Source organism: Diaphorina citri, unplaced genomic scaffold (genome assembly GCF_000475195.1).
Source record: "Diaphorina citri unplaced genomic scaffold, Diaci psyllid genome assembly version 1.1 scaffold369, whole genome shotgun sequence".
Classification (NCBI taxonomy): domain Eukaryota; kingdom Metazoa; phylum Arthropoda; class Insecta; order Hemiptera; family Psyllidae; genus Diaphorina; species Diaphorina citri.
Window position 1 is genome coordinate 134988 of NW_007377804.1, and position 18461 is coordinate 153448.

The 18461-nt window shown below is 35.4% G+C and overlaps 2 protein-coding genes across 6 annotated transcripts in view; one reads left to right on the forward strand and one right to left on the reverse strand.

Moving 5' to 3' along the window:
* LOC103508119 (facilitated trehalose transporter Tret1-like) overlaps positions 1 to 4428 on the forward strand; it is a 16659-nt gene extending 12231 nt beyond the window's left edge. For 3 of the 5 annotated variants that reach the window (XM_026822817.1, XM_026822816.1, XM_026822818.1), the window contains 2 exons: positions 2655 to 4041; positions 4148 to 4428. In XM_026822817.1, the coding sequence (XP_026678618.1) occupies positions 2655 to 3994 (1340 nt within the window). In that variant the 3' untranslated portion in view covers positions 3995 to 4041; positions 4148 to 4428. Of the gene's footprint in view, positions 1 to 2654; positions 4063 to 4147 lie in introns of those variants that run through there. The other 2 variants (XM_026822819.1, XM_008472652.3) reach the window with 2 other exon arrangements.
* The window catches only part of LOC103508121 (dystrophin, isoforms A/C/F/G/H-like), a 148319-nt gene that overhangs the window by 119931 nt on the left and 9927 nt on the right, over positions 1 to 18461 (reverse strand). Inside the window, exons 3-6 of the mRNA XM_026822820.1 lie at positions 17679 to 17816; positions 15819 to 15903; positions 15006 to 15095; positions 13003 to 13114 (exon numbers count right to left, since the gene is read on the reverse strand). Coding sequence (XP_026678621.1) covers positions 13003 to 13114; positions 15006 to 15095; positions 15819 to 15903; positions 17679 to 17816 — 425 coding nt within the window. The remainder of the gene's footprint in view (positions 1 to 13002; positions 13115 to 15005; positions 15096 to 15818; positions 15904 to 17678; positions 17817 to 18461) is intronic.

Consider the following 18461-nt stretch of genomic DNA (forward strand, 5'->3'; position numbering starts at 1 on the left):
CGGATGGTAGGTCATATCAATTTACTACATTAGTAGTTCAAGTATTATCCTTTGAGTGTGAAGTTCGCTTTTATTACCTACGCACATTTCATACAACCTATATATTTTTAAAGCGAATTTTCCAGATACTTGTTTCCTCGTGTATTCTCTGAAGAATTTCTCCAAATTATATTTATAACAAGAAAGCAAGTCTACTACACACATCTGACTGGTCACGTCCGAAACATAAAACGGATAAAACCGTATTCAATTATTCATTCTAAACCAAATAACCGCAAGGATTAAAATGAGTTGCTCACTGATTGGAAGTACTTGCTTATCTCTGAGCTTGTTAAATAAGTTTCGGACATTAGGACATTATTTTTCATTTGCCCTTCGGACATTTACTCTAGATAATGTTCCTGACAGTTCAAAACAGGTTCACCCGAAACGAACCTTGAAACTTCCTTCCGTTCTTTCCCTCCCGTATTTCCCTAAGAAAAAAGCCTTCGCGGAGACAAGCTTTCAATTTAGTTAGCCATGAGATTAATGAAGTCACCAAAAAAGAACCTAAGTATCTCTAATGGTATCTAGTGATAGATTAAATACTTCGATTAAGATCATTTCCCAAGGCAGCCAATCACGTGTTTGACTAATTTCAAGGGGTGGCAGAGAGGTACGCGTTAGCAACATGCAATGTATCAAAATAGGTAATAATTTATTAATCCAACTACTGACACGGGACATATTCACGGATATTGAACGGAAGTTTACTTAGCAAGATGAAAACTCAAGTCGTGTGATGTTCACAACAGATTTTTGTACAAGCAATATAAAGGTTGAATGGTAGAGATTGCCCCAGGCATTAATTTCGCCTTTTGTTTGTAATTTCTTGTATTTGTGCACATTGAATTATAGCCAATAAAGATCTAAATAAACAAAGTGGCTAAAAGAAGGGACTTCCCGATTTAAGAGTCCGAGATTGTAAATGCTTTTACTCACAAGCAAAAAATGTTTATAATGAAGTAAAGACTAATGTTATTGAATGTTCAATCAGTTAATGGTTGATTGCCCCCTGAAACGTAATGTTTACATTCTGTTCAAAACAATAACATCATAGAACAAATTAACCATTGTTGTCGACAATTTTACTATTGACATTAATATTGTTATCAAATTATCATTCTTATCATCACTTATCAAAATAAACAGTAATTCTGGAAGTCAAGGTCATGTGACCATACTTCCTGGTGGTGCCTTGGTGCATATTATGCATCATAATACAAAATGAATAAGAAATGAAGTTACCAGTCCATACCTAATCCATGACAAATTTATCACAATATAACCGAGTCCAATTTGAACAAATAGTGGATATAAAATTTATTTTCCGAGTAGGTATTTAATAAGAGCATTATTATTAGGAATATACCTACTGCTTAAATTCAATTAGAACAAATTAACCATTGTTGTCGACAATTTTACTATTGACATTAATATTGTTATCAAATTATCATTCTTATCATCACTTATCAAAATTAGTTTTATCAGAGTAACGCGTAGCTCCTCACCTAATTGTGTTTTCCCTTTTATATTCCTCGACCCTTGAATATCACCCCATTATTATTGTATGCTAAATAGGTGGGTGGATGTCAGTGGTAAGGAGATAAGATTTCCCTATGCAGTTTGGTAGGAGAAGTCTTTTTTGTGGATGCAAACAAAAGAATGCCCAATTCTGTAAGTTTTGGAGGCCTTGAATTTGAGGAGTAGGTACTTTCCTAAGTCAAAATTTTCGTCACAATAGTTGATAGATTGATGAGTTCAGAAAACTCAACTATTGAAGTGGGAGAAATCAAGTCTAATTTTTCTCGCCTCTTTGAGTTTCAACAGTCATAAATCATAAACTATAAATAATAAGGCACAGTGGCTTAGAAAGAATGCCCAAATCTGTAAGTTTTGGAGGCTTTAAATTTGAGGAGTAAGTACTTTCCTAAGTCAAAATTTTCGTCACAATAGTTGATAGATTGATGAGTTCAGAAAACTCAACTATTGAAGAGGGAGAAATCAAGTCTAATTTTTCTCGCCTCTTTGAGTTTCAACAGTCATAAATCATAAACTATAAATAATAAGGCACAGTGGCTTAGGCATCATAATACAAAAGGAATGAGAAATGAAGTTATCAGTCCATACCTAATCCATGACAAATTTATCACAATATAACCGAGTCCACTTTGAACAAATAGTGGATATAAAATTTATTTTCCGAGTAGGTATTTAATAAGAGCATTATTATTAGGAATATACCTACTGCTTAAATTTGTGTGAGGTATAGATTATATCATTCAACGTACCTATCCTTTTTTGCGTAATACATCTTGACAGCAAAATAAATAAAACATTGCTGAAAGTATGCCAGTATGGATTTCCTTCAAGATTAGAGTTACACATAAAGAGTACTTAAGAGTTTAGATCAATAAACGAAAAGTTCCATTTCAACATGAAATGAATTTGAGCTCTTGGTAGAGGGAGATTTCTTTTTTGTATACACTGAGCTTCAGTGGGTATTAAAAAACTTGAGAAAATCTCTAAGAGAAAAAATATATTGAACTTTGTAGACTCGGGAAGTTTTTATTATTATTTACTTTGAGAAAAAAAATTTGCATTTCTGTTTGCAGCATCACTGCCGATCTTCATCGTGGGATGTTGGTTAACCTGGCCATCAGTAGCTTTGTACAAATGGCAAACCAAGGAGTATGTGCTACCATTCGAGCTGGATGCAGAGAAGGTATCCTGGGTCGTGGCCACTATGGACCTGGGTAACATCCTCAGTCCAATACCTAGCGGCTACATCATGGATAAGTTTGGCAGGAAAAATACTCTACTTCTGACATCCCTGGTATTCCTGACCTCATCTCTACTGACGATATTCGCTCAGTCAAGCTATTGGCTGTTTACCTCCCGCTTACTATCAGGTATAGGCAAGGGTGTTGGCTTCACCGTGGTTCCAATGTACATCGCTGAGATCACAGATAAGGAGATCCGAGGGACACTAAGTACAATGTTCACAGGACATTTGTACGGAGGAATCCTATTCTCTCTATGCGTGGGACCTTACATCCAATACCAAACTCTCAACATTATCCTGGGTGTCATACCTTTGGTGTTCTTCATTACGTTTATGTTTATCCCGGAGACACCTTACTTTCATATTATCAAGGATAATAATCAAGTAGCAGCGAAGAAATCCTTGGAATGGTTCAAAGGAAAATCACAAAATATCACCGAGGAATTGGACGAGATTGTGCTAACCACCAATGAGAACATGAAGAATAAGAGTGGTTACCGTGAGCTCGTGTCTAACTATTCCTATAGGAAAGCACTCATCATAGTACTGGTAACATCGTTCCTACAACGACTGAGTGGGGTCAGTACGATATTATCCTATGCTTCGACCACGCTGCCTGAACATCATGGCTTGATAGGTCGTACAGAATGTCTCATTATATTCTCTGTACTCTTAGTCGTCACAAACTTTGCATGTTCTCCACTTGTCGACATTGCAGGTCGGAAAACTTTGAACATGTTGTCGGCATTTCTAAGCAGTGGAGTCATGATAGTGCTGGCCGCATGTTTCTATTGGAACTTTGACTATTGGGTATCCTACCTATTCACGTCCTTGTTTGGCATCACCTATTCTCTGGGTATCGGAATCATTCCTACCACTTTACTCTCAGAACTATTTCCTACCAATGTGAAAAGTTCTGCAGCATCTATTGCGTCTATAGCATTCGCACTAGCCTCCTTCCTTATTAACAAATTTTATAAAATTGTTCAAATCAACTTTGGTTTATATTACATGTTCGCATTCTATGCCATCTGTAGTGGTATCAATGTTCTGTTCACATTCTTCTTCATATTTGAAACCAAAGGAAAGTCATTCCAGCAGATTCAAAACATTTTGAAGAAGAAAACTGCTACCACCCAGAGTAATGAGTATATCATGAATGGTAAATGATCTCAGTCTTAGATAGGTAATATTTTATTCTGTGACATTATTATTTGTTTATATTTTAGTGATGAAAATGAAATGAACATTTTTCTCGCAGAATTTTTTTGCTGTATTTTAATTTGTTAATTTGTGTTTTTAATTCACTGATGTGAACTGTTTGTAATATTTTAGTGATGAAATGAACATTTTTCTCGCAGAATTTTTTTGCTGTATTTTAATTTGTTAATTTGTGTTTTTAATTCACTGATGTGAACTGTTTGTAATTTGACAAATAATTGCTGGACTCTCACTACAAAATTATTCTTTCTCATTAATGTTAATCAGCCCAATTCGACCTTCATACCTACCTAGCACAACATGCGAATGAGAATTCAAAATGGGGCCTTATACCAACCTAATTTACCTAATACTGTCGTTGAAAAACTGTCCAACGTGTAGGTATCTATTGTTTTTCCTTCAGATTTAAATCAAGTTTCATCTGACTCTTCGTTATTTTCGAACTGATGAGATTATTTTTTCTTTTCTTTTGCTATTCAAAGTCTCGACTCAACTTAATACTGATCCGTCTTCGATTATCAATTTTACCACAAAATAAAATGATCTTACATTGCTCCTTTACAAAATTCATCAAGTACCAGCACGAGTAAATATTTGGGAACTACTCGACAGTGTTCTAAAGTACCATCATCGATTGTTATCGATTAACACATACTTAAAGTACTTAATCCGATTTGTACAAATACAATAAATCTATTTAAGCGCCGAGATAAGAGGATGCGTACTATGATTTTCAAACCTGAGATCCAATAGTAAAATTGCGGAAATTGATTGATAAGATGAGAAATGTAATCGATGTTTTTGGTAATCTAGGGACCCTGAGATAGAACATTAGGGTATTAATTCTAAACCAAATAACCGCAGAATTAAAATGAGTTGCTCACTGATTGGAAGTACTTGCTTATCTCTGAGCTTGTTAAATAAGTTTCGGACAGTTTTTATTTTTCATTTGCCTTCCGGAATATTCATTCTAAACCAAATAACCGCAGGATTAAAAGGAGTTGCTCACTGATTGGAAGTACTTGCTTATCTCTGAGCTTGTTAAATAAGTTTCGGACAGTTTTTATTTTTCATTTGCCTTCCGGACATTTACTCTAGATAATGTTCCTGACAGTTCAAAACAGGTTCACCCGAAACGAACCTTGAAACTTCCTTCCGTTCTTTCACTCCCGTATTTCCCTAAGAAAAAAGCCTTCGCGGAGACAAGCTTTCAATTTAGTTAGCCATGAGATTAATGAAGTTGCCAAAAAAGAACCTAAGTATCTCTAATGGTATCTAGTGATAGATTAAATACTTCGATTAAGATCATTTCCCAAGGCAGCCAATCACGTGTTTGACTAATTTCAAGGGGTGGCAGAGAGGTACGCGTTAGCAACATGCAATGTATCAAAATAGGTAATAATTTATTAATCCAACTACTGACATGGGACATAATAATAATAATGAGAATGGTTTATTTTAATGCAACTATAAAAATATCTTCCTTTTGTTCCTATATAAGTACCCCCAATGGTACTTTTCAGGAACGGTTTGAATTATTTATTTCATTAAAATTCTTGCTTCTGTCTTGATTCTATATTTCACAAAACGGATGGTAGGTCATATCAATTTACTACATTAGTAGTTCAAGTATTATCCTTTGAGTGTGAAGTTCGCTTTTATTACCTACGCACATTTCATACAACCTATATATTTTTAAAGCGAATTTTCCAGATACTTGTTTCCTCGTGTATTCTCTGAAGAATTTCTCCAAATTATATTTATAACAAGAAAGCAAGTCTACTACACACATCTGACTGGTCACGTCCGAAACATAAAACGGATAAAACCTAAAATTTGAAGGAATAAAAATCTCGAGAATTATAAAAAACATCTCTTGAGAGTTTCTTGAATTTGAAATCTTCGGATATAACTCAAAGACCGTGTTTAACAAAGGCATCAAAAAAAAAAACCCTCAGTCTGCTGGGCCATTTCTTCGAATTTTTTTCGCAATTTATGTGATATGTGATACACTTGTGTTCAACAAGCTTTTTTGTTCGTTCTAAAAATAGGACAGCCTTTTTGTATGTAGAGAGAACCTGAGAAAAGTTTGCCAATCTATGATTTCCACAATTTTTGACTCAAGTAAGATACAGTTCCGGAACTAGATAAGGCTATACTATCAAACCTACAACATATTCAAACAGGATATCAAGTCCCAAGATCAAATTTAACATGAGACATTGGAAAGTTTGCCAATCTATGATTTCCACAATGTTTGACTCAAGTAAGATAGACAGTGCCGGAACTAGATAAGGCTATACTATCAAACCTACAACATATTCAAACAGGATATCAAGTCCCAAGATCAAATTTAACATGAGACATTGCCAATGGCACTACAGTATGGTGAAAGTTGATACAAAGTACTCATTATTCGTGGAACAAGAATATGTTTTGCAAAAGGCAGATCTTAGTGGAACTTCAAAATCAGAGCAATATAATTAATAATTACTTACACCGTTTCAACAGAAATCTAAAGTTTAGTTCAGGCAGTAGATGATGTCAAATAGACTGACTTGCTAGATCGAACTGAAATTTTTCTCACATTAACTATTCAAATCTTGAGTCTTCAAATAAATACCAATAAAATTATTAGGTATGTTGTAATTGCCATAACCGCTAGAATACCTCAATTACCTCCTAATAGATTCTGTGGCATCTTGTGTCTTGTGTAGACGCGGAATAATAAAAGTGGTGTTAAATTTGTTATTTGTAGGACAAATGGATGGTAGGTACCTATACCCATTATTATATTTGCGCATAAACAACAGACACACTAAAGCCCTAATGTACACACCCTTTTCTCTAAATGGACCATCAAAAAAGAAGGTTAGGTTGGGTTAGGTTGGGTTAGGTTAGGTTAGGTTTGGAATCATACAAAATTTGGTCCTCTTCTTTATGTTAATTTTTTGAGTGCACTCAAAACAGGTTAGGTTGGGTTAGGTTTGGAATCATACAAAATTTCGTCCTCTTCTTTATGTTAATTTTTTGAGTGCACTCAAAACCGAGTGAATCTTTGAGTGCCCCTATCGCCGCCTATGACTACGTTTCATTACAGACACTCCACCCAGATTTGTTGGCACGTCTATTGGGGGAAAAAATCTAAAAATAATCCCACCGAACAACAAACTTACTCCTGTATTTTCAGTTTAAACTCTTACCCCTAGGGAACAAAATTTCCAGTCTTCTTGCGCTCGAGAAAAATTGATGAAATAAAAAATAAGTTGTTATTCCTTTTATAAACCATAAATCAATAAAAAAGATAGGAAGGTGGTTCCACGAAAAAAAAAAAATGAATAAGACAACCTTCATGTTTTCGTCTCCTCTCTCACAAGTGTGTGGTGAAGATAAGGATAAATTCATGGAACAATGAATAAGACAACCTTCATGTTTTCGTCTCCTCTCTCACAAGTGTGTGGTGAAGATAAGGATAAATTCATGGAACACAAAATGAAGGATAAGCTTCACCATGAAGAAAGGACATGGCAGGATTAAACGAAGAGAGAGAGGAGTGGAAAAGACAAAGAAAAACTAGACAATTTGTTAACAGTTAAGTACGCTTAGCAGGGAAAGTAAGGTGTGTACACTTGAATAAAAGTCAATCACTTGTGTTTGAGAAAGATCAAGTACTACAACAGAGGAGAGTCACTTCTTGTCTATGTAATGGGTGTGTACACTGTCAATCAATCAATCAATAGGCGCTACAGCCCGGGGTGGGCCTTGGCCTCCTCAACAATGCGCCTCCATGTGATACGGTCCTTGACCTTACTGTGTACACTGTACACTTGAATAAAAGTCAATCACTTGTGTTTGAGAAAGATCAAGTACTACAACAGAGGAGAGTCACTTCTTGTCTATGTAATGGGGATATTGTCAAACTATTCAATTTCTGACGATGTCGATAGAGTCTACGAGGAAAATCACCTACTAGGTTACGGAGGGAGATTACGCCCGACATTAAATAAGCTACGTAAATTCTAAATTTAGATTTTAGAGAACTATGTAATGGGACTACACCATATATGTCATTATTTATTCCAGTCTAATGACTATAGGTAACTCAATATAAAGCTCTTAGCTCTTAATATTAGATTTGTAAATTAAGAGACTTTTCAGTTTTAATCTGGTGCACAACAGGCATACGAGTACATTTCACCTTCAAGATTATCATTAAATAATCCCCCAAGAAAAGCCAAAAGACTGGGAAGACCCCAAAAAAGATGGATTGATGGGATTACCAAATGGTTCAAGTGGGTGATTAAGTAATCTCAGGACTCGGAAGAAGCCACGACATTGGTTCTGGGCATCCAGACGGTTTTATTCATCAGTCAATCCTTCAACCATTGTGAGACCATTCTTACCTCACAAACACGAAAAATAAATTTCAATCTGGCAATATAAAAGGGTATTATAGTCTCTGCTAAAACCACTATCAAAAACTCGCAGCAGGATTATGACTGGCAACACTGTAAAAGCTTTCCCGGTAGAGATCAAAGGGTGTTCAACCATGAACACAAACGCTACTTGTGCTGCATTGTATCATGAATATCATGATTCTCATGGCTGTATCATATTCGATTACTCAAAGGCTGCGACAAGTATTATGACATTCTTTTATTCTCTTTTTCCTCATGCGAAAAGGTTAAATCTGGTCACATAGAAAGGTACATGGAAATGAAAATTCCACTTTTTCAGGGTGTACCAGTGCGTTTTGAATGGAGAGAATTTTATTCGTTAAGAATAAATCGTGAAATTCTTCATTAGGTATACCTGCTTTATTTAGTGTAAATTAAACGGCCTGGTGCATAAATAGCCCTCTGGGGATTTCTTTCCTATAAAAATCAGAGGTGGCAGTTGTCAAATCTTAAATGGGAGGACAAGTTCAAGGAAACCTCTGAAGTATCTGCCTCGAAATAACACTCGAAAATTCACACACAAAAGAATCTCCAACTCCACCTAGGTCGATCTCCTGAGCTCAAATCTGGTCTAATCGTGGCCAACCTAAACCTAACGAAGTCCTGTATATCATTTTTCAAGCTTAAGTGTTCCATTTATATCAAAATTCATCCCGGACACCCAGTTTAATCCTCTTATGGAGTGCGAGAAAAATACTCAGACGGAGAGGATATACTAGTAAAAAATGGAGAAAAGGAAAGAAATGGTACATTTCCAAAGAAGTAAAAGAACATTGGTGGTATGCTTTATATTCTGATAAATTAGGCCTGGGAAACTCACACTCGGCTTCAAAAAAGGGATTTTCTCAAAGAATTTTCTGATATGGGTAGGTATGATGTGTGGTTAATCATACACAAAATGTCCACTCCGAGGCTTAGGTGCAAGGGCAAACAGCCCTAGAGGATGGGTTAAGCTTATACGAAATGGTGTGTGGTTTTGATAATTTCCTCATCTATAAAGGCACACTAGAAATCCTCTTATTCAGTTCGGATTCTAGACACTCAATCAGGTCTAGACATTGAAACCTTTGAAATTTGAACTCGAATGTTTATGTTTCATTGTTATTCAAAGTGTTATCACTTTACTTAGTCATTCATTGCAATGATATGGTGAATGAATGTAAGGGAACAAAGATCTACTATTTTACTATTATTTAAGTATTTTTTCCTATTTTATCTATGCTTCGTTAGAGCCAGTCACCCAAGTCCGTTCTGATGTTAAACTTTTTGAACCAAAATGAAGCTCTTGATTCTTGGAACACCAATATTTTTTTCATGGAAATTGTTCTTTCGAGTGAGAGAATGTTTACCGGACAAGACTTTATAAAAGCGTGCAGTAAGGAAGTACCAAAAATAAAATTATATTCGTAAGATAAACATGAGAAATTTGGTAATTACTTAGATATTTTTAAAGACAACTTTGGGTGTGCATCAGTAATTGGAATGTACAAGTACTTAAGTACAAAGATAGTTCGATTGAAACGTTGAGATAAATCAGTAAAGTAAAAAATGATGAGACTGCACCGGATATAAAAGAGCTTAACAGAAACATATAAAAATTGATCAGAGGAAAAATAAGAGAAATCAAGATGCACTTGAACAATCCAATCAATATGGAGTAAGAACGTACATGAAGAAAAAGATACTGGGATCTTTAATATTGAAGCTATAAATTGAATGCAATGGAAAGGAAATAAACCCGACTAAGGAGTGAAGGAGGTAAGTACAATTCATTCATATTCGAAATGATCATTTAGGTCTCATTATGTCTCATGCCTTCACTTTTACCTCCATCTCCACTTTCACCTCCACCTCCATTTTCACCTCCACCTCCACTTCCAATAGGTTAGGTTAGGTTAGGTTTGCCTTCACTTTTACCTCCATCTCCACTTTCACCTCCACCTCCATTTTCACCTCCACCTCCACTTCCAATAGGTTAGGAAGAAGTGCAAATCATTCTCTTTTTAAGGAAAAAGACACACGAATACTTCAGTCACGAAAAACCTACCAGATGTGAAATCTATTGACGGACGTACAGCTGAAATTTTAATAGATATCAAAGAAAACCCAACAAATTTAAGTGAATAACTGCAGAACGTGTAAGTACCTACCCAGACAGGAATTCTGAGAAATGAATACGATAAAAACAAGATAGAGTATACGTGTATGTAGGTAAGTAGAAAACTAATACAAGAAAATAGAAATATAGAGATGCAATTGTTACGAAGATATCTGATGAAGATTCGTAACAGACGAATGATCAGAAAGTATTGCAGCTCTCGAAGAAATTCCAAAGAGATACATATTCCTCGGAGAAAGAATTCAATAAAACTTGGTATTCAGCATTCAGCGCTAAAAGTGTGAGAAAAAAGACGAAAATACCTCTTGAAAATGTTTTGTGGTAAAATTAAAGATTGAACTTTCAATATAATTTTTGCCGTCTCCCAGCTCGTTTGGTTAATACTGAGAGGCTCACTTAAAGACAATAATTTCTTGGATGTTTCTGAAAATGTTTTGTGGTAAAATTAAAGACTGAACTTTCAATATAATTTTTGCCGTCTCCCAGCTCGTTTGGTTAATACTGAGAGGCTCACTTAAAGACAATAATTTCTTGGATGTTTTCAGTTGATGTTGTAGAAGCCAATTAGAAAGTGTTAAACGCTTTACGTAAACAACATACAACGAAAGTTAGTTAGAGCTGTGTACGTTGGAAAACTTTTCCTCCAGCCTTTGCGAAAATCTTTTATTGCTCAACCTACAAATCCTATCTACTCATTCACCCATAGATTTCTCTATTCCCCTATCTATCATAATTCTTTCTGAGCCTTGCGCTCCTTCCACTCACAATACAACCAAGATATAATTTGGAGTTTGGACTCTTGGTTGAAAATGATGAAGTAAGGTTTTAGTAAGATAGGAGTCTTGAAGCAGTACCCTAAGCTCAACTTTGTTGAGAAAAAGAGAAGTGAAATTAGGAAATGACACTGTAGTACAAAAGTTCCTAATGAAATCCTCCTTTCGGAGGGAAATTCTTTGTCATTTGGAATTATAATGGGAACCGAAAGGGTTCATGGAAGCTTAACCCATCCTCTAGGGCTGTTTGCCCCTGCACCTAAGCCTCGGAGTGGTCATTTTGTGTATGATTAACCACACATCATACCTACCCATATCAGAAAATTCTTTGAGAAAATCCCTTTTTTGAAGCCGAGTGTGAGTTTAAGCTTAACCCATCCTCTAGGGCTGTTTGCCCTTGCACCTAAGCCTCGGAGTGGACATTTTGTGTATGATTAACCACACATCATACCTACCCATATCAGAAAATTCTTTGAGAAAATCCCTTTTTTGAAGCCGAGTGTGAGTTTCCCAGGCCTAATTTATCAGAATATGAAGCATACCACCAATGTTCTTTTACTTCTTTGGAAATGTACCATTTCTTTCCTTTTCTCCATTTTTTACTAGTATATCCTCTCCGTCTGAGTATTTTTCTCGCACTCCATAAGAGGATTAAACTGGGTGTCCGGGATGAATTTTGATATAAATGGAACACTTAAGCTTGAAAAATGATATACAGGACTTCGTTAGGTTTAGGTTGGCCACGATTAGACCAGATTTGAGCTCAGGAGATCGACCTAGGTGGAGTTGGAGATTCTTTTGTGTGTGAATTTTCGAGTGTTATTTCGAGGCAGATACTTCAGAGGTTTCCTTGAAGATTTGACAACTGCCACCTCTGATTTTTATAGGAAAGAAATTCCCAGAGGGCTATTTATGCACCAGGCCGTTTAATTTACACTAAACCAAGATATAATTTAGAGTTTGGACTCTTGGTTGAAAAATGATGAAGTAAGGTTTTAGTAAGATAGGAGTCTTGAAGCAGTACCCTAAGCTCAACTTTGTTGAGAAAAGAGAAGTGAAATTAGGAAAAGACATTGTAGTACAAAAGTTCCTAATGAAATCCTCCTTTCGGAGGGAAATTCTTTGTCATTTGGAATTATAATGGGAACCGAAAGGGTTTGTAGTACAAAAGTTCCTAATGAAATCCTCCTTTCGGAGGGAAATTCTTTGTCATTTGGAATTATAATGGGAACCGAAAGGGTTCATGTTTTATTGTTCCATTCATTCAAGCAGCTATTGATTGCTGAAGCTTCATTTAAGTCCACTCACTTGAACATTTAAGTACGCTCGACTGTTTCCTCCATCAATCCCAAAGAGAAACATAAAAAGGGTTTTCCACTATTAATTTTTATGACCCAGAAGAAAAGAAGATGAAAAGTTAAAAGCAAATGATACACCTAAAGAAATCTGTATCTATTAAAGCGAAATCCCAGTTGGTCACTCACTGATCACAGTAGGTATCTAAAGAACAAAATCGGCAACCTCCATTGGAAAATGGCGCGCGAGACCTAACAAGAAGATATAAGAAGTGAAGCAAGGCCGTGTAGTTACAAAAATATAAAAACTTACCTTTAATGGGGGTGGACGTTGTTATTTGAGCAGCAGTCTTCTGATCTGATTTGACATCTGGAGTTCGATCTTTCATGTGAAGCAAATCATCGCGTAACTTGTCGATTTTATCCTGAAAGTTAAAAAAAACAATACCTTTTCATAAAGTGGTCAATAAGAGAAATTCACTCTTGGAAGAAGGCTAGAAGAAATAAAAATACTATATTGAAACTGCTAGCAAAAAGGGACTTTTAAGTCCTACACTAGCAGTCTAAATAAAGTCCCCATCTTAAAACTTATCCAATACCTTTTCATAAAGTGGTCAATAAGAGAAATTCACTCTTGGAAGAAGGCTAGAAGAAATAAAAAATACTATATTGAAACTGCTAGCAAAAAGGGACTTTTAAGTCCTACACTAGCAGTCTAAATAAAGTCCCCATCTTAAAACTTATCATTATTTATTTATTTTTCAACACCTAAATGACGTCAGGTGGTCTTTAGATTTTGAACTAAAAGGAGTTCACTATACACTGAAGTGCTCGTTTAACTATCGTAATATAATCGCACTCACATATATTTATTTTTCAACACCTAAATGACTTCAGGTGGTCTTTAGATTTTGAACTAAAAGGAGTTCACTATACACTGAAGTGCTCGTTTAACTATCGTAATATAATCGCACTCACATATATCGCTCGTTATAAGCAGTATTCACTTGGGTCCACTCATCCTTCAGCTTATCCAGGACACGTCTGGATTGATTCTGATCGGAATGTTTCAGGTACGTCTCTCTGGCTTGCTCTAGCTCGTCTACTGTGGGCTTTAGACCCTGTAGACAGCCCTTGATGGACTGAAAAAATAATTGGAATTATCAAATAAATAATTGAAATTATCGAATAAATAATTGAAATTATCGAATAAGTAATTGAAATACCAGACTCAAAGAAAATAGACAAATGTTTGGTTATTAAATGTAAAACTTATCCAATTTTCTTCTAGGTATTCTTTTACCACGCTGCTCACTCTTGTACAAAAAAAGAAAAAAAAAACATACAGCGAGCTTTTTTGTAGGTAGTCTTTTCCAGTCAGATACATCGTTAAATTTTAAACTCAATAACAAAAACTAACAGCAAGAAATACATGAAAAGTCAATATTAACAAAAACTAACAACAAAAAATACATGAAGAGTCAATAATTCACAACTCCTGCTCTTCACATTAATATCTCTTGAGGGCAATACTAATTCGGAAAATGGAAGCAAAGAAAATGGAAAGATGCTTGCTCAGTTTATTGATAAGATATGGGAAACACAAGTAAATAAAACGAAGTCAGCAGAATTGCCAATATTATTAGAGAACAGCCCACGGGTTGAATGAGAGTATGGGAAATATAACATACATAGACAAATATCAAGTTGCTCCTTTTTCCTAAGTGATTGCTCCTGACTTTCCTTTTTTTTAATGTGCACCTAGCGTACTTCCTTTTTTACTGCTTCTTTACGAATATGATTTATTCTGGAGACGGAAAACTAAATTTTTCAGAAATAAGGTGACAGTTTTCTTGTCCGTAGCTATTTCAAATAAATCTTGTAATGCCATTTTAATGTGCACCTAGCGTACTTCCTTTTTTACTGCTTCTTTACGAATATGAATTTATTCTGGAGACGGAAAACTAAATTTTTCAGAAATAAGGTGACAGTTTTCTTGTCCGTAGCTATTTCAAATAAATCTTGTAATGCCACTACCGACTCATTAACAAGTGGTTCCTCGAATATACTAAAGGTGCTTTGTGTAACCAAAGATTTGTGCACAATTCTAAGAAGTAAAAATGCGCTCTAAATTGTCATCATCATCAGATATTGTCAAACTATTCAATTTCTGACGATGTTGATAGAGTCTATGAGGAAAATCACCTACTAGGTTACGGAGGGAGATTACGCCCGACATTAAATAAGCTACGTAAATTCTAAATTTAGATTTTAGAGAACTACATTCTACATATTACTATATATTTGGACACTTACTTGTAATGGACAAGACGCAGGAGTATCTTCTTGTTTACCCACATGATTGATGTGATGGAGTGAGGGGATTTCAGTCTCTTTTACATGAACCTGAACAACATATAAAGAAATAAACATCACAAGTTTCATGTCATAAAACAACTTTCTTGTTCGTCTTTGAACTTGACCCATAAAAGCTCAAGATGTTATAAAAAGATGCTACTCTTAGAAAAAGTACAAGTATCCCCTGAAAGCATACCTCAAAGCAACAGAAACTAACCTAGTATCTATGCAAAGTAATGTCAGGATGAGACAGGAAAGTCCCTGTATATCGGAATACAACGTCTATCCTACAGCGTACAGCTAGAACAATGTTAATAGTAATAGTGAATAACATAGCACGTATGATGTTGGAAAAAGATGCTACTCTTGGTTAGAAAAAGTACATGTATCCCCTGCAAGCATACCTCAAAGGAACAGAAATTAACTTATCTATGCAAAGTAATGTCAGGATGAGACAGAAAAGTCCCTGTATATCGGAATACAACGTCTATCCTACAGCGTACAGCTAGAACAATGTTAATAGTAATAGTGAATAACATAGCACGTATAACTTTGGTCACCGATAAGTTCTGCTATAGCAAAGTGCACATTTTCTTTTTTGTTACAAAAGATACGTCGAGATAATATGAAGACAAAGACGTGATCCGTGGTGCCATTTCCTACGTGCTTGTCTCGTAAGAGCGAGAAATTAGCCTTGTAGAGTCACGAAGAGTTTTATAACGCTAAAACACTGTCATCTTCTGGGATTATACTAGTGCTTATATCACGAACCTTTGTAACACTTGGTTTGGTTAAGCCGCTCAACTTATCCTTTGAAACGTCACTAGCCTTAGGGGATTTGGTCTCCATTGCGAATCTGAAACCATAAGAAAAGACACGTAGGTTAGTTGGAAAATGGTTCGGTAGTTTGGTTGTCTGTAAACACAATTGGTGACAAGTAAAACTAACTTCTATTTTTCAGTTGAGTTACCATAAGTTTCAGGTAACTTTCGGATCAGTAAGTAGTTTCCTACTCTTAAGGCTTTATCGTAATAGAAAGCGAAGAAAACATTCTACAGCTACATGTAACTAGGCTGACTTTCATTTAAAAAAAAAAAAAAAAAAAAATAAACGAAATGGTGTGTGGTTTTGATAATTTCCTCATCTATAAAGGCACACTAGAAATCCTCTTATTCAGTTCGGATTCTAGACACTCAATCAGGTCTAGACATTGAAACCTTTGAAATTTGAACTCGAATGTTTATGTTTCATTGTTATTCAAAGTGTTATCACTTTACTTAGTCATTCATTGCAATGATATGGTGAATGAATGTAAGGGAACAAAGATCTACTATTTTACTATTATTTAAGTATTTTTTCCTATTTTATCTATGCTTCGTTAGAGCCAGTCACCCAAGTCCGTTCTGATGTTAAACTTTTTGAACCAAAATGAAGCTCTTGATTCTTGGAACACCAATATTTTTTTCATGGAAATTGTTCTTTCGAGTGAGAGAATGTTTACCGGACAAGACTTTGGGTATTTAAGTATTTTTTCCTATTTTATCTATGCTTCGTTAGAGCCAGTCACCCAAGTCCGTTCTGACTTCTGATGTTAAACTTTTTGAACCAAATGAAGCTCTTGATTCTTGGAACACCAATATTTTTTTCATGGAAATTGTTCTTTCGAGTGAGAGAATGTTTACCGGACAAGACATTATAAAAGCGTGCAGTAAGGAAGTACCAAAAAGAAAATTATATTCGTAAGATAAACATGAGAAATTTGGTAATTACCTAGATATTTTTAAAGACAACTTTGGGTGTACTTAAGTACAAAGATAGTTCGATTGAAACGTTGAGATAAATCAGTAAAGTAAAAAATGATGAGACTGCACCGGATATAAAAGAGCTTAACAGAAACATATAAAAATTGATCAGAGGAAAAAATAAGAGAAATCAAGATGCACTTGAACAATCCAATCAATATGGAGTAAGAACGTACTTTCTTACTCCGAACGTACTTGAAGAAAAAGATACTGGGATCTTTAATATTGAAGCTATAAATTGAATGCAATAGAAAGGAAATAAACCCGACTAAGGAGTGAAGGAGGTAAGTACAATTCATTCATATTCGAAATGATCATTTAGGTCTCATTATGTCTCAGAAGAAAAAGATACTGGGATCTTTAATATCGAAGCTATAAATTGAATGCAATGGAAAGAAAATAAACCCGACTAAGGAGTGAAGGAGGTAAGTACAATTCATTCATATTCGAAATGATCATTTAGGTCTCATTATGTCTCAAATAATGACCAACTAATAACTAAGCTAAATACAAAACACGTCGATGTAAGAGTTATTTCAACGAGAAATGAGAAGTGCATATTGACAATGCAATGGCTGTTATATTAGTAGTTCTAGTTATGCCATGTGCATGGAAAAATATGTAATGTTATAATAAAAATCTGGTTGAATTAGACTTATTAGATTGTCAAAGTAGGTCTATGAGTAACTTACATTTCTCGATGAGAAGTGCAAATCATTCTCTTTTTAAGGAAAAAGACATACGAATACTTCAGTCACGAAAAACCTACCAGATGTGAAATCTATTGACGGACGTACAGCTGAAATTTTAATAGATATCAAAGAAAACCATTTCTCGATTCTTCGCCATCAACGCCAGGATACTCTGCCATCTGACTTTGACATCTTCAACAGTGTTGATAACAGACTTGCTAGTTCCTGGGGATTCTCTGATATGGGGATAGGTGGCATTGATAGAATTGATATACCTGGAAACCAAAAGAGCGTATTTATTAAGACTATTTTTACAAGAAATTACAATACAAACGATTGCCTTGAGCAATCTGTGGACCAAACTATTGCCTCGGAAAATCTGTACCTTCATGCGATAACCCTGGTTGATATGGGGATAGGTGGCATTGATAGAATTAATATACCTGGAAACCAAAAGAGCGTATTTATTAAGACTATTTTTACCAGAAATTACAATACAAACGATTGCCTTGAGCAATCTGTGGACCAAACTATTGCCTCGGAAAATCTGTACCTTCATGCGATAACCCTGGGCAATAAAGTTTATACCCAATATAGCGATGCTGTATTAAATTGCTGAAACCAAGGGACCATGTCCTACCTCAGCAGTCTAAAATAAAAACGATAATTTGTTCAGCAAAGATTCTACAAATGTCCACCTCGGAATGACGCTAATAATTTTCAATGTCGCTACTGGAACTCGAACCCCAGCCCCCGGAATACGAGTCCAATTCAACCTCTGAGCTACTAAGACTTTGGTCATATAAAGCACTATACCTAAATCTTTCGTATAAGCTTAAGCCATCCTTTAGGGCTGTTTGCCCCTACACCTAAGCCTCGGAGTGGGCTTTTTGTGTATTTGTGTATCAAGATACCTATAT